Here is a 15,940-nt window from a genome sequence, read left to right on the forward strand (position 1 = left end):
CCAGTATAAACAGGCACTGACAGACAGGAAGGGGAAGTTTATATAGGCAGGTTGAGAGTAGAGCACAGGTGTCAGGTTTCAGGGTCTGGAATGTTCCTTGAGAGAGCTAACAGAGTAGCAGCAGTCCCAGTGGATAAGCATGGGTACTGCAGGCTAGAACATGACAAGGGTACTTACCATCATGATCCTCGGTATTTGGCTCTTCTTTCTCTGACTTAATCTCTAATCTATGCAGTACAACCACTGGAAAACCTGGTAATAAGGAAAGGAAAATTAATTATGTAGATCTGGTAGTTCGGGCTCTTCTTGTGATATGTATTACTGTTCTGGCAGAAAATATCTTAAAGCGTTTAAGGCATTTACATCTTATCTGATAATGGTTTTACCCAATCAGAAAACAAGATTCATAAGTTTGGGTGTTTCACTCAAAGAGCAACATGTTAAGTAGGTATTTTGAGGCCAACAAAAGATCTCCTCTACTCACCTAACAGGCGTGGATCCATGCTGGCAGTGGGCAGTGCTCCTATGGCTGTGCTGAGATAGGAGGTTCCTAGATCTATATTTGCTGTTGTCAGTGCTGTCTGAGATCCATGTGAGGTTGTGTCTATAGGAAGAGAAACAGAAGAAATGTAGTTAGTCCCTTATATTGGACCAAGAAGCAGTATACAGTACAAGCTTTCAAACTGAAAATTAGTCACACAAGACCACCCCAAAAGAGGTACTGCTGCGGCACATCTGAGTCTAACAAATCACCGGTTTTTCCCTGGCTTGTTCCTGGAATGCGACGCTGTTCACCCGGAGCATGCCGCGTTCCTTTTGCTTTCCCAGCCACGGGTCACGCCCGGCTGACGCGCGGTTGATGCGTTTATTGATAATGGTTCAGGATTTAATAGGCTGCAATGTTTCGCGTGTCCGCCAGATGGCCGAAATTCATGAATTGTAATGCGCATGCGCTTCAGTAATGTGTCGACTTGCAGGCGTTTCGTTAAAAAATGAGGAAAATCCGCCCTTATCCTGGCTCGGATTGATGCAGGGGGGCTCCAGAGCTGATACCCAGGAATATCAGCACCGGAGGCCCCCGGCATGCATCCGAGGCAGGAAAAATTCATGTACAGCCACTTCATTACCTTAGCGGCTAACCGCTAAGGCAATGAAGGGGTTAACCCACCGTGCCCGCTTTATTGTGAGTAGCGGGGGTGGGTGAAGGGGGTATTTGGCCCTTGGTGTGAGTTTAGGACTTGCGAGGGGGGTTGCGGGTGCACTTAACCCCTTCACGACCATAGCAGTTAATACCGCTACGGTCATGAAGGGGTTAACCCCTCCCGCTACCCCCCCGCAAGCTCTAAACAACCACCGTTGGGGCTAATACCCCCTTCACCCACCCCCGCTACCCACAATAAAAAAAAATTCACACACAGCAGCCCCACAATAAATAAATAAATAAATCTAAATAAATAAATACATGAATATATATATATATATATTATAACAAAAACCCCTATAACCCCTAACATACACATACTGTATATGCACATCAATGATACTATAGGCCGGCGGGGCGAGATGTGTTTGCAGCAGAGAGAGATCCGCTGCTCTCTCTGCGCAAACATCGGCACATTAAAAATTATTTAAAATACATTTTTATTCATAGTGTAGATGTGCAGGGGGTCTCCGGAGCTGAACCGCATTGGTTTCAGGTCCGGGGACCCCCTGCATCCCGAGATACAGGCCCCTTTATGAGGTGCCGGTATCCCTCTGCATTTAAAGGTCCCGATCACGTGACCGCGGCATATAAACCAAGCAGAGGGATACCGGCACCCCCTAAAGGGGCCTGTATCTCGGGGAGCAGGGGGTCCCCGGACCTAAAACCAAAGCGGTTCCGCTCCGGAGACCCTCTGCACATCTACAGTATGAATAAAACACCCATATCAATAAACACTCATTCCTTACCTTTGCGGCTATGTGCTATGGTAACGAAGCAGCATGAATGTATTTTTAATAATATTGTACAGTGAGCAGGGGGTTCCCTGAGCCACAAATCAAAGCTCAGGGGATCCCCTGCTCCTGCACAATATTATTAAAATACAGAAATGCTGCTTCATTACCTTAGCAGCTAACCGCTAAGGCAATAAAGGAGTTAACCCACCGTGCCCGCTTTATTGTGGGTAGCGGGGGTGGGTGAAGGGGGTATTTGGCCCTTGGTGTAAGTTTAGGACTTGCGGGGGGGTTGCGGGTGCACTTAACCCCTTCACAACCGTAGCAGCTAATACCTAATACTCTACGGTCATGAAGGGGTTAAGCCCTCCCGCTACCCCCCCGCAAGCCCTAAACAACCACCGTTGGGGCTAATACCCCCTTCACCCACCCCCGCTACCCACAATAAAACAAACATGGTTGTGTCCATGATGGCAAGCCGTACAGGTCCTGGGGCAGCAAACCACCACACTCCCACACTTGATGGTTGGGATGAGGTTCTTCTGTTCAAGCGCAGTTTTTGTTTTCACCAAACATAAAACTTTTCTCATTGAGGCCAAAAAGTTCTACCTTTGACTCGTCTGTCCAGAGAACATTGTTCTAGAAGTTTGTGGATCATCTATGTGCTCTTTGGTAAACTTCCAACAGCAGCAATGTTTTTTCTAGAGATCAGTGGTTTCTTCCTGGCTATCCTTTCATGAACACCATTCTTGTTTAGTGTTTTTCTGATATTCTGATAATTGAGTCATGAACACTCACATTGGCCAAGGCGAGAGTGGCCTACAGATCCTTGAATGTTACTCTGGGGTTCTTTGTGACTTCCTGGGTGATTTGCTGGTTTGTTCTTGGAGAGATTTTAGTAGGACGACCATTCTTGGGTAGAGTGAAAATTGTCTTGAACTTTCTCCATTTGACAGTGGATTGGTGGAGCCCCAAATCCTTAGAAAAAGTTTTGTAACCCTTTCTAGACTGATGAGCATAAAGAACGCTGAGGTCCTCAGATTTCTATATATATATATATCAAAGTATCTGTGTTGTTAAACTAGTGAACTAAACACTTAAGTCTCAGTAGGATTTATTTTTTCTTTGATGAATAATTTGCTAAATCTAGCGCTATTTATGCCAGTTTAGCAGCACAAAGACAGCACATGTCCCCCACGTAGGGGGAACATGACGACAGGGCTTTATCCCACGGAAAAAGTTTTGAAAAATCCAAAAGCTGCTGCTGGGCAATGAAAGAAAAAAACTGACCCGTCAGGCCATTTAAAGCAATATTATTTCACACCCTGCTGCGATGACCGCTGACACCTGAAGCGATTTTCTTCACATCTGGAAATACTCCCAATTAGTCAGGATAATGAGATAAATGCATGCTTCATATGGATATATGCAGGAGAAGGTGTATCATTTGTAGGTAAGGGAAGCTGAACTTAATGCTTTGCTAAGTGGGGTCAGCGTCTCACCAGATAACCCGATTTCACGGTAGAGAAAGGTTTCCTACAGTTTCCTAAGGGAGTGGCTGTAACAGATTTAGCCAAATCCTCAAACAAGGTCAGTGCGCCAATACATTCGGCGACGTGTGTTAGATATAGATAGTCATCATCAAAATGTTTCCTCTCAGCAATTACCTTCACCTCACAAGGGGATAGCAGTCTCCACTTGCTGGGGGTACGGGACAGTAATGTTGGATAGAGATAAGCGTATGAACGCCTGAAACGCGTAGGGACAGACCTTCTCTGCTGTATGTCCGTTTGCAGAATTTCCTGTTCACTTCGTAATAGGTAGCTATAAATCCTGAATATTGCCTCTATATGACTGTTGCAGAGTACATGCAACTACACACACGGGTTTCTTGAAAAGGCTTATTTATTTAGCCTTAAAAGATATACAGCACACAAAACAAAAATAGCGTTTCTTCAGCAGATAAAACAAAAGAACTTCTCTTCAGCGTGGTAAACACAACAGTTCATAACACATGTACTTTGCAAAACAGACCTCAAATCAAGCTGTTCTCAGGGTATTTCCCTGCTTCAGACAGTATACAAAAAGACAGACCTTATAGCAGTAATCTACTTCAGTATTCCACTCCTCTCTCCTGACCAGCTAGGCAGCATGTGTCTACAGCCTGGGGTTTATAACACACCTTGATTAGGCAGCTGGGATCCAACTAATTGTCCTGAGGTTCCCAGCTGAAGTTAACCTCCTCACTGCTGCACTGCAGACTAAACATATATCTGCCAGGCATATAGCTGGTGGCTTTTATTTACCCTGTCACAATGACCATACTTTATATACCAGAATAGTCTCGGTTTTAAACTAAGGCTGTGTCCATAGTGGAACGTGCTAACGTCAGCGCTCCTCTATTTGTATAGCGAAGCGCCGCTCTCCCTGTAGCGCACTATGCCCATAGGCGTCCTAGTGTTTGTTTCGGCACGAGCTACGTAGCTCACGCCACATCCTGCACTATGGACAAAGTCTAAAGGATTTTTAGAGTACTCACCATCAGCTATTTCTCTCTTTATTGTGATCAGACATTCCTCGGTGTCGGCCTCTGTCTTAATCTCTAACCGCTCCGGCACAACCACTGGGAAACCTGGCAATGAGAAAAGGAAAATCCATCCTGTAACGCAGAGCGTGGGGGCTCCAGGACATAGTAGTTTGCCCCCGTCTCTGCTGGCCCGAAGCAGCAGTGCCGACAGTGCCGAGAGGGGACAGAGGAGAACTGGGGACAACTGTCCCGGGCTCGGTTGCTGAAGGAGGCTCAGTCTGCACTGGAATCTGGGCCTGGCCACCGGTGTTGGGGGGAGGGGGAGTAATGTGCATGTGCGTGCGTTGGGGGGAGGGGGGAGTAATATGCGTGTTTGGGGGGGAAGGAGGTGAGTAGTGCGTGTATGTGTTGGGGGGAGGCAGTGAGTAGTGCGTGTGTATGTTGGTGGTGAGTATTGTGTATGTGTGTTGGGAGGGGGGGGGAGAGTGTGTGAATGGGGGGGGAGGGTGAGAGAGTAGTATTGCGTGCGTGTTGGGGGAGGAGAGAGTAGTATCGTGTGCGTGTTGGGGGGGAGAGTAGTATTGCGTGCGTGTTGGGGGAGGAGAGAGTAGTATTGCGTGCGTGTTGGGGGAGGAGAGAGTAGTATTGCGTGCGTGTTGGGGAGGAGAGAGTAGTATTGCGTGCGTGTTGGGGGGAGGGACAGTAGTATTGCGTGCGTGTTGGGGGGGAGGGAGAGTAGTATTGCGTGCGTGTTGGGGGGGAGGGAGAGTAGTATTGCGTGCGTGTTGGGGGGGAGGGAGAGAAGTATTGCGTGCGTGTTGGGTGGGGGGAGAGTAGTATTGCGTGCGTGTTGGGGGGAGGGAGAAGTAGTATTGCGTGCGTGTTGGGGGGGAGGGAGAGTAGTATTGCGTGCGTGTTGGGGGAAGGGAGAGTAGTATTGCGTGCGTGTTGGGGGGGAGGGAGAGTAGTATTGCGTGCGTGTTGGGGGGGGGGGAGAGTAGTATTGCGTGCGTGTTGGGTGGGTGGACAGAGTAGTATTGCGTGCGTGTTGGGTGGGTGGACAGTAGTATTGCGTGCGTGTTGGTGAGAGAGTAGTATTGCGTGCGTGTTGGTGAGAGAGTAGTATTGCGTGCGTGTTGGGGGGGGGGAGAGAGAGTAGTATTGCGTGCGTGTTGGGTGGGGGGAGAATAGTATTGTGTGCTGTTGGGGGGGAGAGAGAGTAGTATTGTGTGCGTGTTGGGGGTGAGGGGAGAGTAGTATTGCGTGCGTGTTGGTGAGAGAGTAGTATTGTGTGCGTGTTGGGGGTGGGGGGAGAGTAGTATTGCGTGCGTCTTGGTGAGAGTAGTATTGCGTGCGTGTTGGGGGGGGAGAAGTAGTATTGTGTGCGTGTTGGGGGGGGGGGGGGAAGTAGTATTGTGTGCGTGTTGGGGGTGGGGGGAGAAGTAGTATTGTGTGCGTGTTGGGGGGGGGGAAGTAGTATTGCGTGCGTGTTGGGGGGGGGAAGTAGTATTGTGTGCGTGTTGGGGGGGGGAGAAGTAGTATTGTGTGCGTGTTGGGGGGGGGAGAAGTAGTATTGTGTGCGTGTTGGGGGGGGAGAAGTAGTATTGTGTGCGTGTTGGGGGGGGGAGAAGTAGTATTGTGCGCGTGTTGGGGGTGGGGGAAGAAGTAGTATTGTGTGTATGTTGGGGGGGGGGGGAGAAGTAGTATTGTGTGCGTGTTGGGGGGGGAGAAGTAGTATTGTGTGCGTGTTGGGGGGGGAGAAGTAGTATTGTGTGCGTGTTGGGGGGGGAGAAGTAGTATTGTGTGCGTGTTGGGGGGGGGAGAAGTAGTATTGTGTGCGTGTTGGGGGGGGGAGAAGTAGTATTGCGTGCGTGTTGGGGGGGGAGAAGTAGTATTGCGTGCGTGTTGGGGGGGGAGAAGTAGTATTGCGTGCGTGTTGGGGGGGAGAGAGAGTAGTATTGCGTGCGTGTTGGGGGGGAGAGAGAGTAGTATTGTGTGCGTGTTGGGGGTGGGGGAAGAAGTAGTATTGTGTGCGTGTTGGGGGGGAGAAGTAGTATTGTGTGCGTGTTGGGGGGGGAGTAGTATTGTGTGCGTGTTGGGGGGGAGAGAGAGTAGTATTGTGTGCGTGTTTGGGGGGGGGAGAAGTAGTATTGTGTGCGTGTTGGGGGGGGAGAAGTAGTATTGCATGCGTGTTGGGGGGGAGAAGTAGTATTGTGGGCGTGTTGGGGGTGGGGGAAGAAGTAGTATTGTGTGCGTGTTGGGGGGGGAGAAGTAGTATTGTGTGCGTGTTGGGGGGGGGGGAGAAGTAGTATTGTGTGCGTGTTGGGGGTGGGGGGAGAGTAGTATTGTGTGTGTGTTGGGGGGGGGGAGAAGTAGTATTGTGTGCGTGTTGGGGGGGGAGAAGTAGTATTGTGTGCGTGTTGGGGGGGGAGAAGTAGTATTGTGTGCGTGTTGGGGTTGGGGAGAAGTAGTATTGTGTGCGTGTTGGGGTTGGGGAGAAGTAGTATTGTGTGCGTGTTGGGGGGGGGGAGAAGTAGTATTGTGTGCGTGTTGGGGGTGGGGGGAGAAGTAGTATTGTGTGCGTGTTGGGGGGGGGAAGTAGTATTGTGTGCGTGTTGGGGGGGGAGAAGTAGTATTGTGTGCGTGTTGGGGGGGAGAAGTAGTATTGTGTGCGTGTTGGGGGGGAGGGAGAGTAGTATTGCGTGCGTGTTGGGGGGGGGGGATAGTATTGCGTGCGTGTTGGGTGGGAGGGATAGTATTGCGTGCGTGTTGGGTGGGAGGGAGAGTAGTATTGCGTGCGTGTTGGGTGGGGGGAGAGTAGTATTGCGTGCGTGTTGGGTGGGGGAGGAGCGTAGTATTGCGTGCGTGTTGGGGGGGGAGTAGTATTGTGTGCGTGTTGGGGGGGAGAGAGAGTAGTATTGTGTGTGTGTTGGGGGGGGGAGGAGAAGTAGTATTGTGTGCGTGTTGGGGGGGAGAAGTAGTATTGCGTGCGTGTTGGGGGGGGAGAAGTAGTATTGTGGGCGTGTTGGGGGTGGGGGAAGAAGTAGTATTGTGTGCGTGTTGGGGGGAGGGAGAAGTAGTATTGTGTGCGTGTTGGGGGGGGGGAGAAGTAGTATTGTGTGCGTGTTGGGGGTGGGGGGAGAGTAGTATTGTGTGTGTGTTGGGGGGGGGGGGGGAGAAGTAGTATTGTGTGCGTGTTGGGGGGGGAGAAGTAGTATTGTGTGCGTGTTGGGGGGGGTAGAAGTAGTATTGTGTGCGTGTTGGGGGGGGGGAGAAGTAGTATTGTGTGCGTGTTGGGGGGGGGGGGAGAAGTAGTATTGTGTGCGTGTTGGGGGTGGGGGGAGAAGTAGTATTGTGTGCGTGTTGGGGGGGGGAAAGTAGTATTGTGTGCGTGTTGGGGGGGAGAAGTAGTATTGTGTGCGTGTTGGGGGGGAGGGAGAGTAGTATTGCGTGCGTGTTGGGGGGGGGGAGAGTAGTATTGCGTGCGTGTTGGGTGGGAGGGAGAGTAGTATTGCGTGCGTGTTGGGTGGGGGGAGAGTAGTATTGCGTGCGTGTTGGGTGGGGGGGGAGAGTAGTATTGCGTGCGTGTTGGGTGGGGGGGGGGGAGAGTAGTATTGCGTGCGTGTTGGGTGGGGGGGGAGAGTAGTATTGCGTGCGTGTTGGGTGGGGGGGGGGGGAGAGTAGTATTGTGTGCGTGTTGGGGGGGGGGGAGAAGTAGTATTGCGTGCGTGTTGGTGAGAGAGTAGTATTGCGTGCGTGTTGGGGGGGGAGAGTAGTATTGCGTGCGTGTTGGGTGGGGGGGGGAGAGTAGTATTGCGTGCGTGTTGGGGGGGGGAGAAGTAGAATTGCGTGCGTGTTGGGGGGGAGAGTAGTATTGCGTGCGTGTTGGTGAGAGAGTAGTATTGCATGCGTGTTGGGGGGGGAGAGTAGTATTGCGTGCGTGTTGGGGTGAGGGGAGAGTAGTGTGTGCGTGTTGGTGAGAGAGTAGTATTGTGTGCGTGTTGGGGGGGGAGAGAGAGTAGTATTGTGTGCGTGTTGGGGGTGGGGGGAGAGTAGTATTGCGTGCGTGTTGGTGAGAGAGTAGTATTGTGTGCGTGTTGGGGGGGGAGAGTAGTATTGCGTGCGTGTTGGGGGGGGGGGAGAGTAGTATTGCGTGCGTGTTGGTGAGAGAGTAGTATTGTGTGCGTGTTGGGGGTGGGGGGAGAGTAGTATTGCGTGCGTCTTGGTGAGAGTAGTATTGCGTGCGTGTTGGTGAGAGAGTAGTATTGCGTGCGTGTTGGGGGGGGGGAAGTAGTATTGTGTGCGTGTTGGTGAGAGAGTAGTATTGCGTGCATGTTGGGGAGAGAGTAGTATTGTGTGCGTGTTGGGGGGGGGAAAGTAGTATTGTGTGCGTGTTGGGGGGGGGGGGGGGAGAGTAGTATTGCGTGCGTGTTGGTGAGAGAGTAGTATTGTGTGTGTTGGGGGTGGGGGGAGAGTAGTATTGCGTGCGTCTTGGTGAGAGTAGTATTGCGTGCGTGTTGGTGAGAGAGTAGTATTGCGTGCGTGTTGGGGGTGGGGGGAGAGTAGTATTGCGTGCGTCTTGGTGAGAGTAGTATTGCGTGCGTGTTGGTGAGAGAGTAGTATTGTGTGCGTGTTGGGGGGGGGAAGTAGTATTGTGTGCGTGTTGGTGAGAGAGTAGTATTGCGTGCGTGTTGGTGAAAGAGTAGTATTGCGTGCGTGTTGGGGGGGGGGGGAAGTAGTATTGTGTGCGTGTTGGGGGGGGAGAAGTAGTATTGTGTGCGTGTTGGGGGGGGGGAAGTAGTATTGTGTGCGTGTTGGGGGGGGGAGAAGTAGTATTGTGTGCGTGTTGGGGGGGAGAAGTAGTATTGTGTGCGTGTTGGGGGGGAGGGAGAGTAGTATTGCGTGCGTGTTGGGGGGGGGGAGTAGTATTGCGTGCGTGTTGGGGGGGGGGGAGAGTAGTATTGCGTGTTGGGTGGGAGGGAGAGTAGTATTGCGTGCGTGTTGGGTGGGAGGGAGAGTAGTATTGCGTGCGTGTTGGGTGGGGGGAGAGTAGTATTGCGTGCGTGTTGGGTGGGGGGGGAGAGTAGTATTGCGTGCGTGTTGGGTGGGGGGGGGGGGAGAGTAGTATTGCGTGCGTGTTGGGTGGGGGGGGAGAGTAGTATTGCGTGCGTGTTGGGTGGGGGGGGGGGGGGAGAGTGGTATTGCGTGCGTGTTGGGGGGGGGAGAGTAGTATTGCGTGCGTGTTGGGTGGGGGGGGAGAGTAGTATTGCGTGCGTGTTGGGGGGGGGGAGAGAAGTAGAATTGCGTGCGTGTTGGGGGGGAGAGTAGTATTGCGTGCGTGTTGGTGAGAGAGTAGTATTGCATGCGTGTTGGGGGGGGGGGAGAGTAGTATTGCGTGCGTGTTGGGGTGAGGGGAGAGTAGTATTGTGTGCGTGTTGGTGAGAGAGTAGTATTGTGTGCGTGTTGGGGGGGGAGAGAGAGTAGTATTGTGTGCGTGTTGGGGGTGGGGGGAGAGTAGTATTGCGTGCGTGTTGGGGGGGGGGAGAGTAGTATTGCGTGCGTGTTGGGGGGGGGGATAGTATTGCGTGCGTGTTGGGTGGGAGGGATAGTATTGCGTGCGTGTTGGGTGGGAGGGAGAGTAGTATTGCGTGCGTGTTGGGTGGGGGGAGAGTAGTATTGCGTGCGTGTTGGGTGGGGGGAGAGTAGTATTGCGTGCGTGTTGGGTGGGGGAGGAGAGTAGTATTGCGTGCGTGTTGGGGGGGGGAGTAGTATTGTGTGCGTGTTGGGTGGGAGAGAGAGTAGTATTGTGTGCGTGTTGGGGGGGGGGGAGGAGAAGTAGTATTGTGTGCGTGTTGGGGGGGAGAAGTAGTATTGCGTGCGTGTTGGGGGGGGGAGAAGTAGTATTGTGTGCGTGTTGGGGGGGGTAGAAGTAGTATTGTGTGCGTGTTGGGGGGGGGAGAAGTAGTATTGTGTGCGTGTTGGGGGGGGGGGAGAAGTAGTATTGTGTGCGTGTTGGGGGTGGGGGGAGAAGTAGTATTGTGTGCGTGTTGGGGGGGGGGAAGTAGTATTGTGTGCGTGTTGGGGGGGAGAAGTAGTATTGTGTGCGTGTTGGGGGGGAGGGAGAGTAGTATTGCGTGCGTGTTGGGGGGGGGGAGAGTAGTATTGCGTGCGTGTTGGGTGGGAGGGAGAGTAGTATTGCGTGCGTGTTGGGTGGGGGGAGAGTAGTATTGCGTGCGTGTTGGGTGGGGGGGGAGAGTAGTATTGCGTGCGTGTTGGGTGGGGGGGGGGAGAGTAGTATTGCGTGCGTGTTGGGTGGGGGGGGAGAGTAGTATTGCGTGCGTGTTGGGTGGGGGGGGGGGAGAGTAGTATTGTGTGCGTGTTGGGGGGGGGGAGAAGTAGTATTGCGTGCGTGTTGGTGAGAGAGTAGTATTGCGTGCGTGTTGGGGGGGGAGAGTAGTATTGCGTGCGTGTTGGGTGGGGGGGGGAGAGTAGTATTGCGTGCGTGTTGGGGGGGGGAGAAGTAGAATTGCGTGCGTGTTGGGGGGGAGAGTAGTATTGCGTGCGTGTTGGTGAGAGAGTAGTATTGCATGCGTGTTGGGGGGGAAGGAGAGTAGTATTGCGTGCGTGTTGGGGTGAGGGGAGAGTAGTGTGTGCGTGTTGGTGAGAGAGTAGTATTGTGTGCGTGTTGGGGGGGGAGAGAGAGTAGTATTGTGTGCGTGTTGGGGGTGGGGGGAGAGTAGTATTGCGTGCGTGTTGGTGAGAGAGTAGTATTGTGTGCGTGTTGGGGGGGGAGAGTAGTATTGCGTGCGTGTTGGGGGGGGGGGAGAGTAGTATTGCGTGCGTGTTGGTGAGAGAGTAGTATTGTGTGCGTGTTGGGGGTGGGGGGAGAGTAGTATTGCGTGCGTCTTGGTGAGAGTAGTATTGCGTGCGTGTTGGTGAGAGAGTAGTATTGCGTGCGTGTTGGGGGGGGGGGAAGTAGTATTGTGTGCGTGTTGGTGAGAGAGTAGTATTGCGTGCATGTTGGGGAGAGAGTAGTATTGTGTGCGTGTTGGGGGGGGGAAAGTAGTATTGTGTGCGTGTTGGGGGGGGGGGGGGAGAGTAGTATTGCGTGCGTGTTGGTGAGAGAGTAGTATTGTGTGTGTTGGGGGTGGGGGGAGAGTAGTATTGCGTGCGTCTTGGTGAGAGTAGTATTGCGTGCGTGTTGGTGAGAGAGTAGTATTGCGTGCGTGTTGGGGGTGGGGGGAGAGTAGTATTGCGTGCGTCTTGGTGAGAGTAGTATTGCGTGCGTGTTGGTGAGAGAGTAGTATTGTGTGCGTGTTGGGGGGGGGAAGTAGTATTGTGTGCGTGTTGGTGAGAGGAGTAGTATTGCGTGCGTGTTGGTGAAAGAGTAGTATTGCGTGCGTGTTGGGGGGGGGGGGAAGTAGTATTGTGTGCGTGTTGGGGGGGGAGAAGTAGTATTGTGTGCGTGTTGGGGGGGGGAAAGTAGTATTGTGTGCGTGTTGGGGGGGGGGGAGAAGTAGTATTGTGTGCGTGTTGGGGGGGAGAAGTAGTATTGTGTGCGTGTTGGGGGGGAGGGAGAGTAGTATTGCGTGCGTGTTGGGGGGGGGAGTAGTATTGCGTGCGTGTTGGGGGGGGGGGAGAGTAGTATTGCGTGCGTGTTGGGTGGGAGGGAGAGTAGTATTGCGTGCGTGTGGGTGGGGAGGGAGAGTAGTATTGCGTGCGTGTTGGGTGGGGGGAGAGTAGTATTGCGTGCGTGTTGGGTGGGGGGGGGAGAGTAGTATTGCGTGCGTGTTGGGTGGGGGGGGGGGGGAGAGTAGTATTGCGTGCGTGTTGGGTGGGGGGGGGAGAGTAGTATTGCGTGCGTGTTGGGTGGGGGGGGGGAGAGTGGTATTGCGTGCGTGTTGGGGGGGGGAGAGTAGTATTGCGTGCGTGTTGGGGGGGGGGAGAAGTAGAATTGCGTGCGTGTTGGGGGGGAGAGTAGTATTGCGTGCGTGTTGGTGAGAGAGTAGTATTGCATGCGTGTTGGGGGGGGGGGAGAGTAGTATTGCGTGCGTGTTGGGGTGAGGGGAGAGTAGTATTGTGTGCGTGTTGGTGAGAGAGTAGTATTGTGTGCGTGTTGGGGGGGGAGAGAGAGTAGTATTGTGTGCGTGTTGGGGGTGGGGGGAGAGTAGTATTGCGTGCGTGTTGGGGGGGGGAGAGTAGTATTGCGTGCGTGTTGGGGGGGGGGATAGTATTGCGTGCGTGTTGGGTGGGAGGGATAGTATTGCGTGCGTGTTGGGTGGGAGGGAGAGTAGTATTGCGTGCGTGTTGGGTGGGGGGAGAGTAGTATTGCGTGCGTGTTGGGTGGGGGGAGAGTAGTATTGCGTGCGTGTTGGGTGGGGGAGGAGAGTAGTATTGCGTGCGTGTTGGGGGGGGGAGTAGTATTGTGTGCGTGTTGGGTGGGAGAGAGAGTAGTATTGTGTGCGTGTTGGGGGGGGGGGGAGGAGAAGTAGTATTGTGTGCGTGTTGGGGGGGAGAAGTAGTATTGCGTGCGTGTTGGGGGGGGAGAAGTAGTATTGTGGGCGTGTTGGGGGTGGGGGAAGAAGTAGTATTGTGTGCGTGTTGGGGGGAGGGAGAAGTAGTATTGTGTGCGTGTTGGGGGGGGGGAGAAGTAGTATTGTGTGCGTGTTGGGGGTGGGGGGAGAGTAGTATTGTGTGTGTGTTGGGGGGGAGGGGGAGAAGTAGTATTGTGTGCGTGTTGGGGGGGGAGAAGTAGTATTGTGTGCGTGTTGGGGGGGTAGAAAGTAGTATTGTGTGCGTGTTGGGGGGGGGGAGAAGTAGTATTGTGTGCGTGTTGGGGGGGGGGAGAAGTAGTATTGTGTGCGTGTTGGGGGTGGGGGGAGAAGTAGTATTGTGTGCGTGATGGGGGGGGGGGAAGTAGTATTGTGTGCGTGTTGGGGGGGAGAAGTAGTATTGTGTGCGTGTTGGGGGGGAGGGAGAGTAGTATTGCGTGCGTGTTGGGGGGGGGGAGAGTAGTATTGCGTGCGTGTTGGGGGGGGAGAGTAGTATTGCGTGCGTGTTGGGTGGGAGGGGAGAGTAGTATTGCGTGCGTGTTGGTGGGGGGAGAGTAGTATTGCGTGCGTGTTGGGTGGGGGGGGAGAGTAGTATTGCGTGCGTGTTGGTGGGGGGGGGGAGAGTAGTATTGCGTGCGTGTTGGGTGGGGGGGGAGAGTAGTATTGCGTGCGTGTTGGGTGGGGGGGGAGAGTAGTATGTGTGCGTGTTGGGGGGGGGGAGAAGTAGTATTGCGTGCGTGTTGGTGAGAGAGTAGTATTGCGTGCGTGTTGGGGGGGGGAGAGTAGTATTGCGTGCGTGTTGGGTGGGGGGGGGAGAGTAGTATTGCGTGCGTGTTGGGGGGGGAGAAGTAGAATTGCGTGCGTGTTGGGGGGGGAGAGTAGTATTGCGTGCGTGTTGGGTGAGAGAGTAGTATTGCATGCGTGTTGGGGGGGAGAGTAGTATTGCGTGCGTGTTGGGGTGAGGGGAGAGTAGTGTGTGCGTTTTGGTGAGAGAGTAGTATTGTGTGCGTGTTGGGGGGGGAGAGGGAGTAGTATTGTGTGCGTGTTGGGGGTGGGGGGAGAGTAGTATTGCGTGCGTGTTGGTGAGAGAGTAGTATTGTGTGCGTGTTGGGGGGGAGAGTAGTATTGCGTGCGTGTTGGGGGGGGGGAGAGTAGTATTGCGTGCGTGTTGGTGAGAGAGTAGTATTGTGTGCGTGTTGGGGGTGGGGGGAGAGTAGTATTGCGTGCGTCTTGGTGAGAGTAGTATTGCGTGCGTGTTGGTGAGAGAGTAGTATTGCGTGCGTGTTGGGGGGGGGGGAAGTAGTATTGTGTGCGTGTTGGTGAGAGAGTAGTATTGCGTGCATGTTGGGGAGAGAGTAGTATTGTGTGCGTGTTGGGGGGGGGGAAAGTAGTATTGTGTGCGTGTTGGGGGGGGGGAGAGTAGAATTGCGTGCGTGTTGGTGAGAGAGTAGTATTGTGTGTGTGTTGGGGGTGGGGGGAGAGTAGTATTGCGTGCGTCTTGGTGAGAGTAGTATTGCGTGCGTGTTGGTGAGAGAGTAGTATTGCGTGCGTGTTGGGGGTGGGGGGAGAGTAGTATTGCGTGCGTCTTGGTGAGAGTAGTATTGCGTGCGTGTTGGTGAGAGAGTAGTATTGTGTGCGTGTTGGGGGGGGGAAGTAGTATTGTGTGCGTGTTGGTGAGAGAGTAGTATTGCGTGCGTGTTGGTGAAAGAGTAGTATTGCGTGCGTGTTGGGGGGGGGGGAAGTAGTATTGTGTGCGTGTTGGGGGGGAGAAGTAGTATTGTGTGCGTGTTGGGGGGGGGAAGTAGTATTGTGTGCGTGTTGGGGGGGGGAGAAGTAGTATTGTGTGCGTGTTGGGGGGGAGAAGAAGTATTGTGTGCGTGTTGGGGGGGAGGGAGAGTAGTATTGCGTGCGTGTTGGGGGTGGGGAGAGTAGTATTGCGTGCGTGTTGGGGGGGGGGGGGAGAGTAGTATTGCGTGCGTGTTGGGTGGGAGGGAGAGTAGTATTGCGTGCGTGTTGGGTGGGGGGAGAGTAGTATTGCGTGCGTGTTGGGTGGGGGGAGAGTAGTATTGCGTGCGTGTTGGGTGGGGGGGGAGAGTAGTATTGCGTGCGTGTTGGGTGGGGGGGGGGAGAGTAGTATTGCGTGCGTGTTGGGTGGGGGGGGAGAGTAGTATTGCGTGCGTGTTGGGTGGGGGGGGGGAGAGTGGTATTGCGTGCGTGTTGGGGGGGGGAGAGTAGTATTGCGTGCGTGTTGGGTGGGGGGGGGAGAGTAGTATTGCGTGCGTGTTGGGGGGGGAGAAGTAGAATTGCGTGCGTGTTGGGGGGGAGAGTAGTATTGCGTGCGTGTTGGTGAGAGAGTAGTATTGCATGCGTGTTGGGGGGGGGGAGAGTAGTATTGCGTGCGTGTTGGGGTGAGGGGGAGAGTAGTATTGTGTGCGTGTTGGTGAGAGAGTAGTATTGTGTGCGTGTTGGGGGGGGGAGAGAGAGTAGTATTGTGTGCGTGTTGGGGGGTGGGGGGAGAGTAGTATTGCGTGCGTGTTGGTGAGAGAGTAGTATTGTGTGCGTGTTGGGGGTGGGGGAGAGTAGTATTGCGTGCGTCTTGGTGAGAGTAGTATTGTGTGCGTGTTGGGGGGGGGGAGAGTAGTATTGCGTGCGTGTTGGTGAGAGAGTAGTATTGCGTGCGTGTTGGGGGGGGGGGGGAAGTAGTATTGTGTGCGTGTTGGTGAGAGAGTAGTATTGCGTGCGTGTGGGGGAGAGAGTAGTATTGTGTGCGTGTTGGGGGGGGGGGAAGTAGTATTGTGTGCGTGTTGGGGGGGGGGGGGAGAGTAGTATTGCGTGCGTGTTGGTGAGAGAGTAGTATTGTGTGTGTGTTGGGGGTGGGGGGAGAGTAGTATTGCGTGCGTCTTGGTGAGAGTAGTATTGCGTGCGT

The 15,940-nt window shown here is 53.8% G+C and overlaps 1 protein-coding gene across 1 annotated transcript in view; it reads right to left on the reverse strand.

Annotated features, from left to right (window-relative positions):
* LOC142488360 (uncharacterized) overlaps positions 1-15,940 on the reverse strand; it is a 49,593-nt gene that overhangs the window by 12,374 nt on the left and 21,279 nt on the right. Inside the window, exons 3-5 of the mRNA XM_075588791.1 lie at positions 4,475-4,567; positions 485-604; positions 178-252 (exon numbers count right to left, since the gene is read on the reverse strand). Coding sequence (XP_075444906.1) covers positions 178-252; positions 485-604; positions 4,475-4,567 — 288 coding nt within the window. The remainder of the gene's footprint in view (positions 1-177; positions 253-484; positions 605-4,474; positions 4,568-15,940) is intronic.

This window comes from Ascaphus truei, chromosome 2, assembly GCF_040206685.1.
Source record: "Ascaphus truei isolate aAscTru1 chromosome 2, aAscTru1.hap1, whole genome shotgun sequence".
Lineage (NCBI taxonomy): Eukaryota > Metazoa > Chordata > Amphibia > Anura > Ascaphidae > Ascaphus > Ascaphus truei.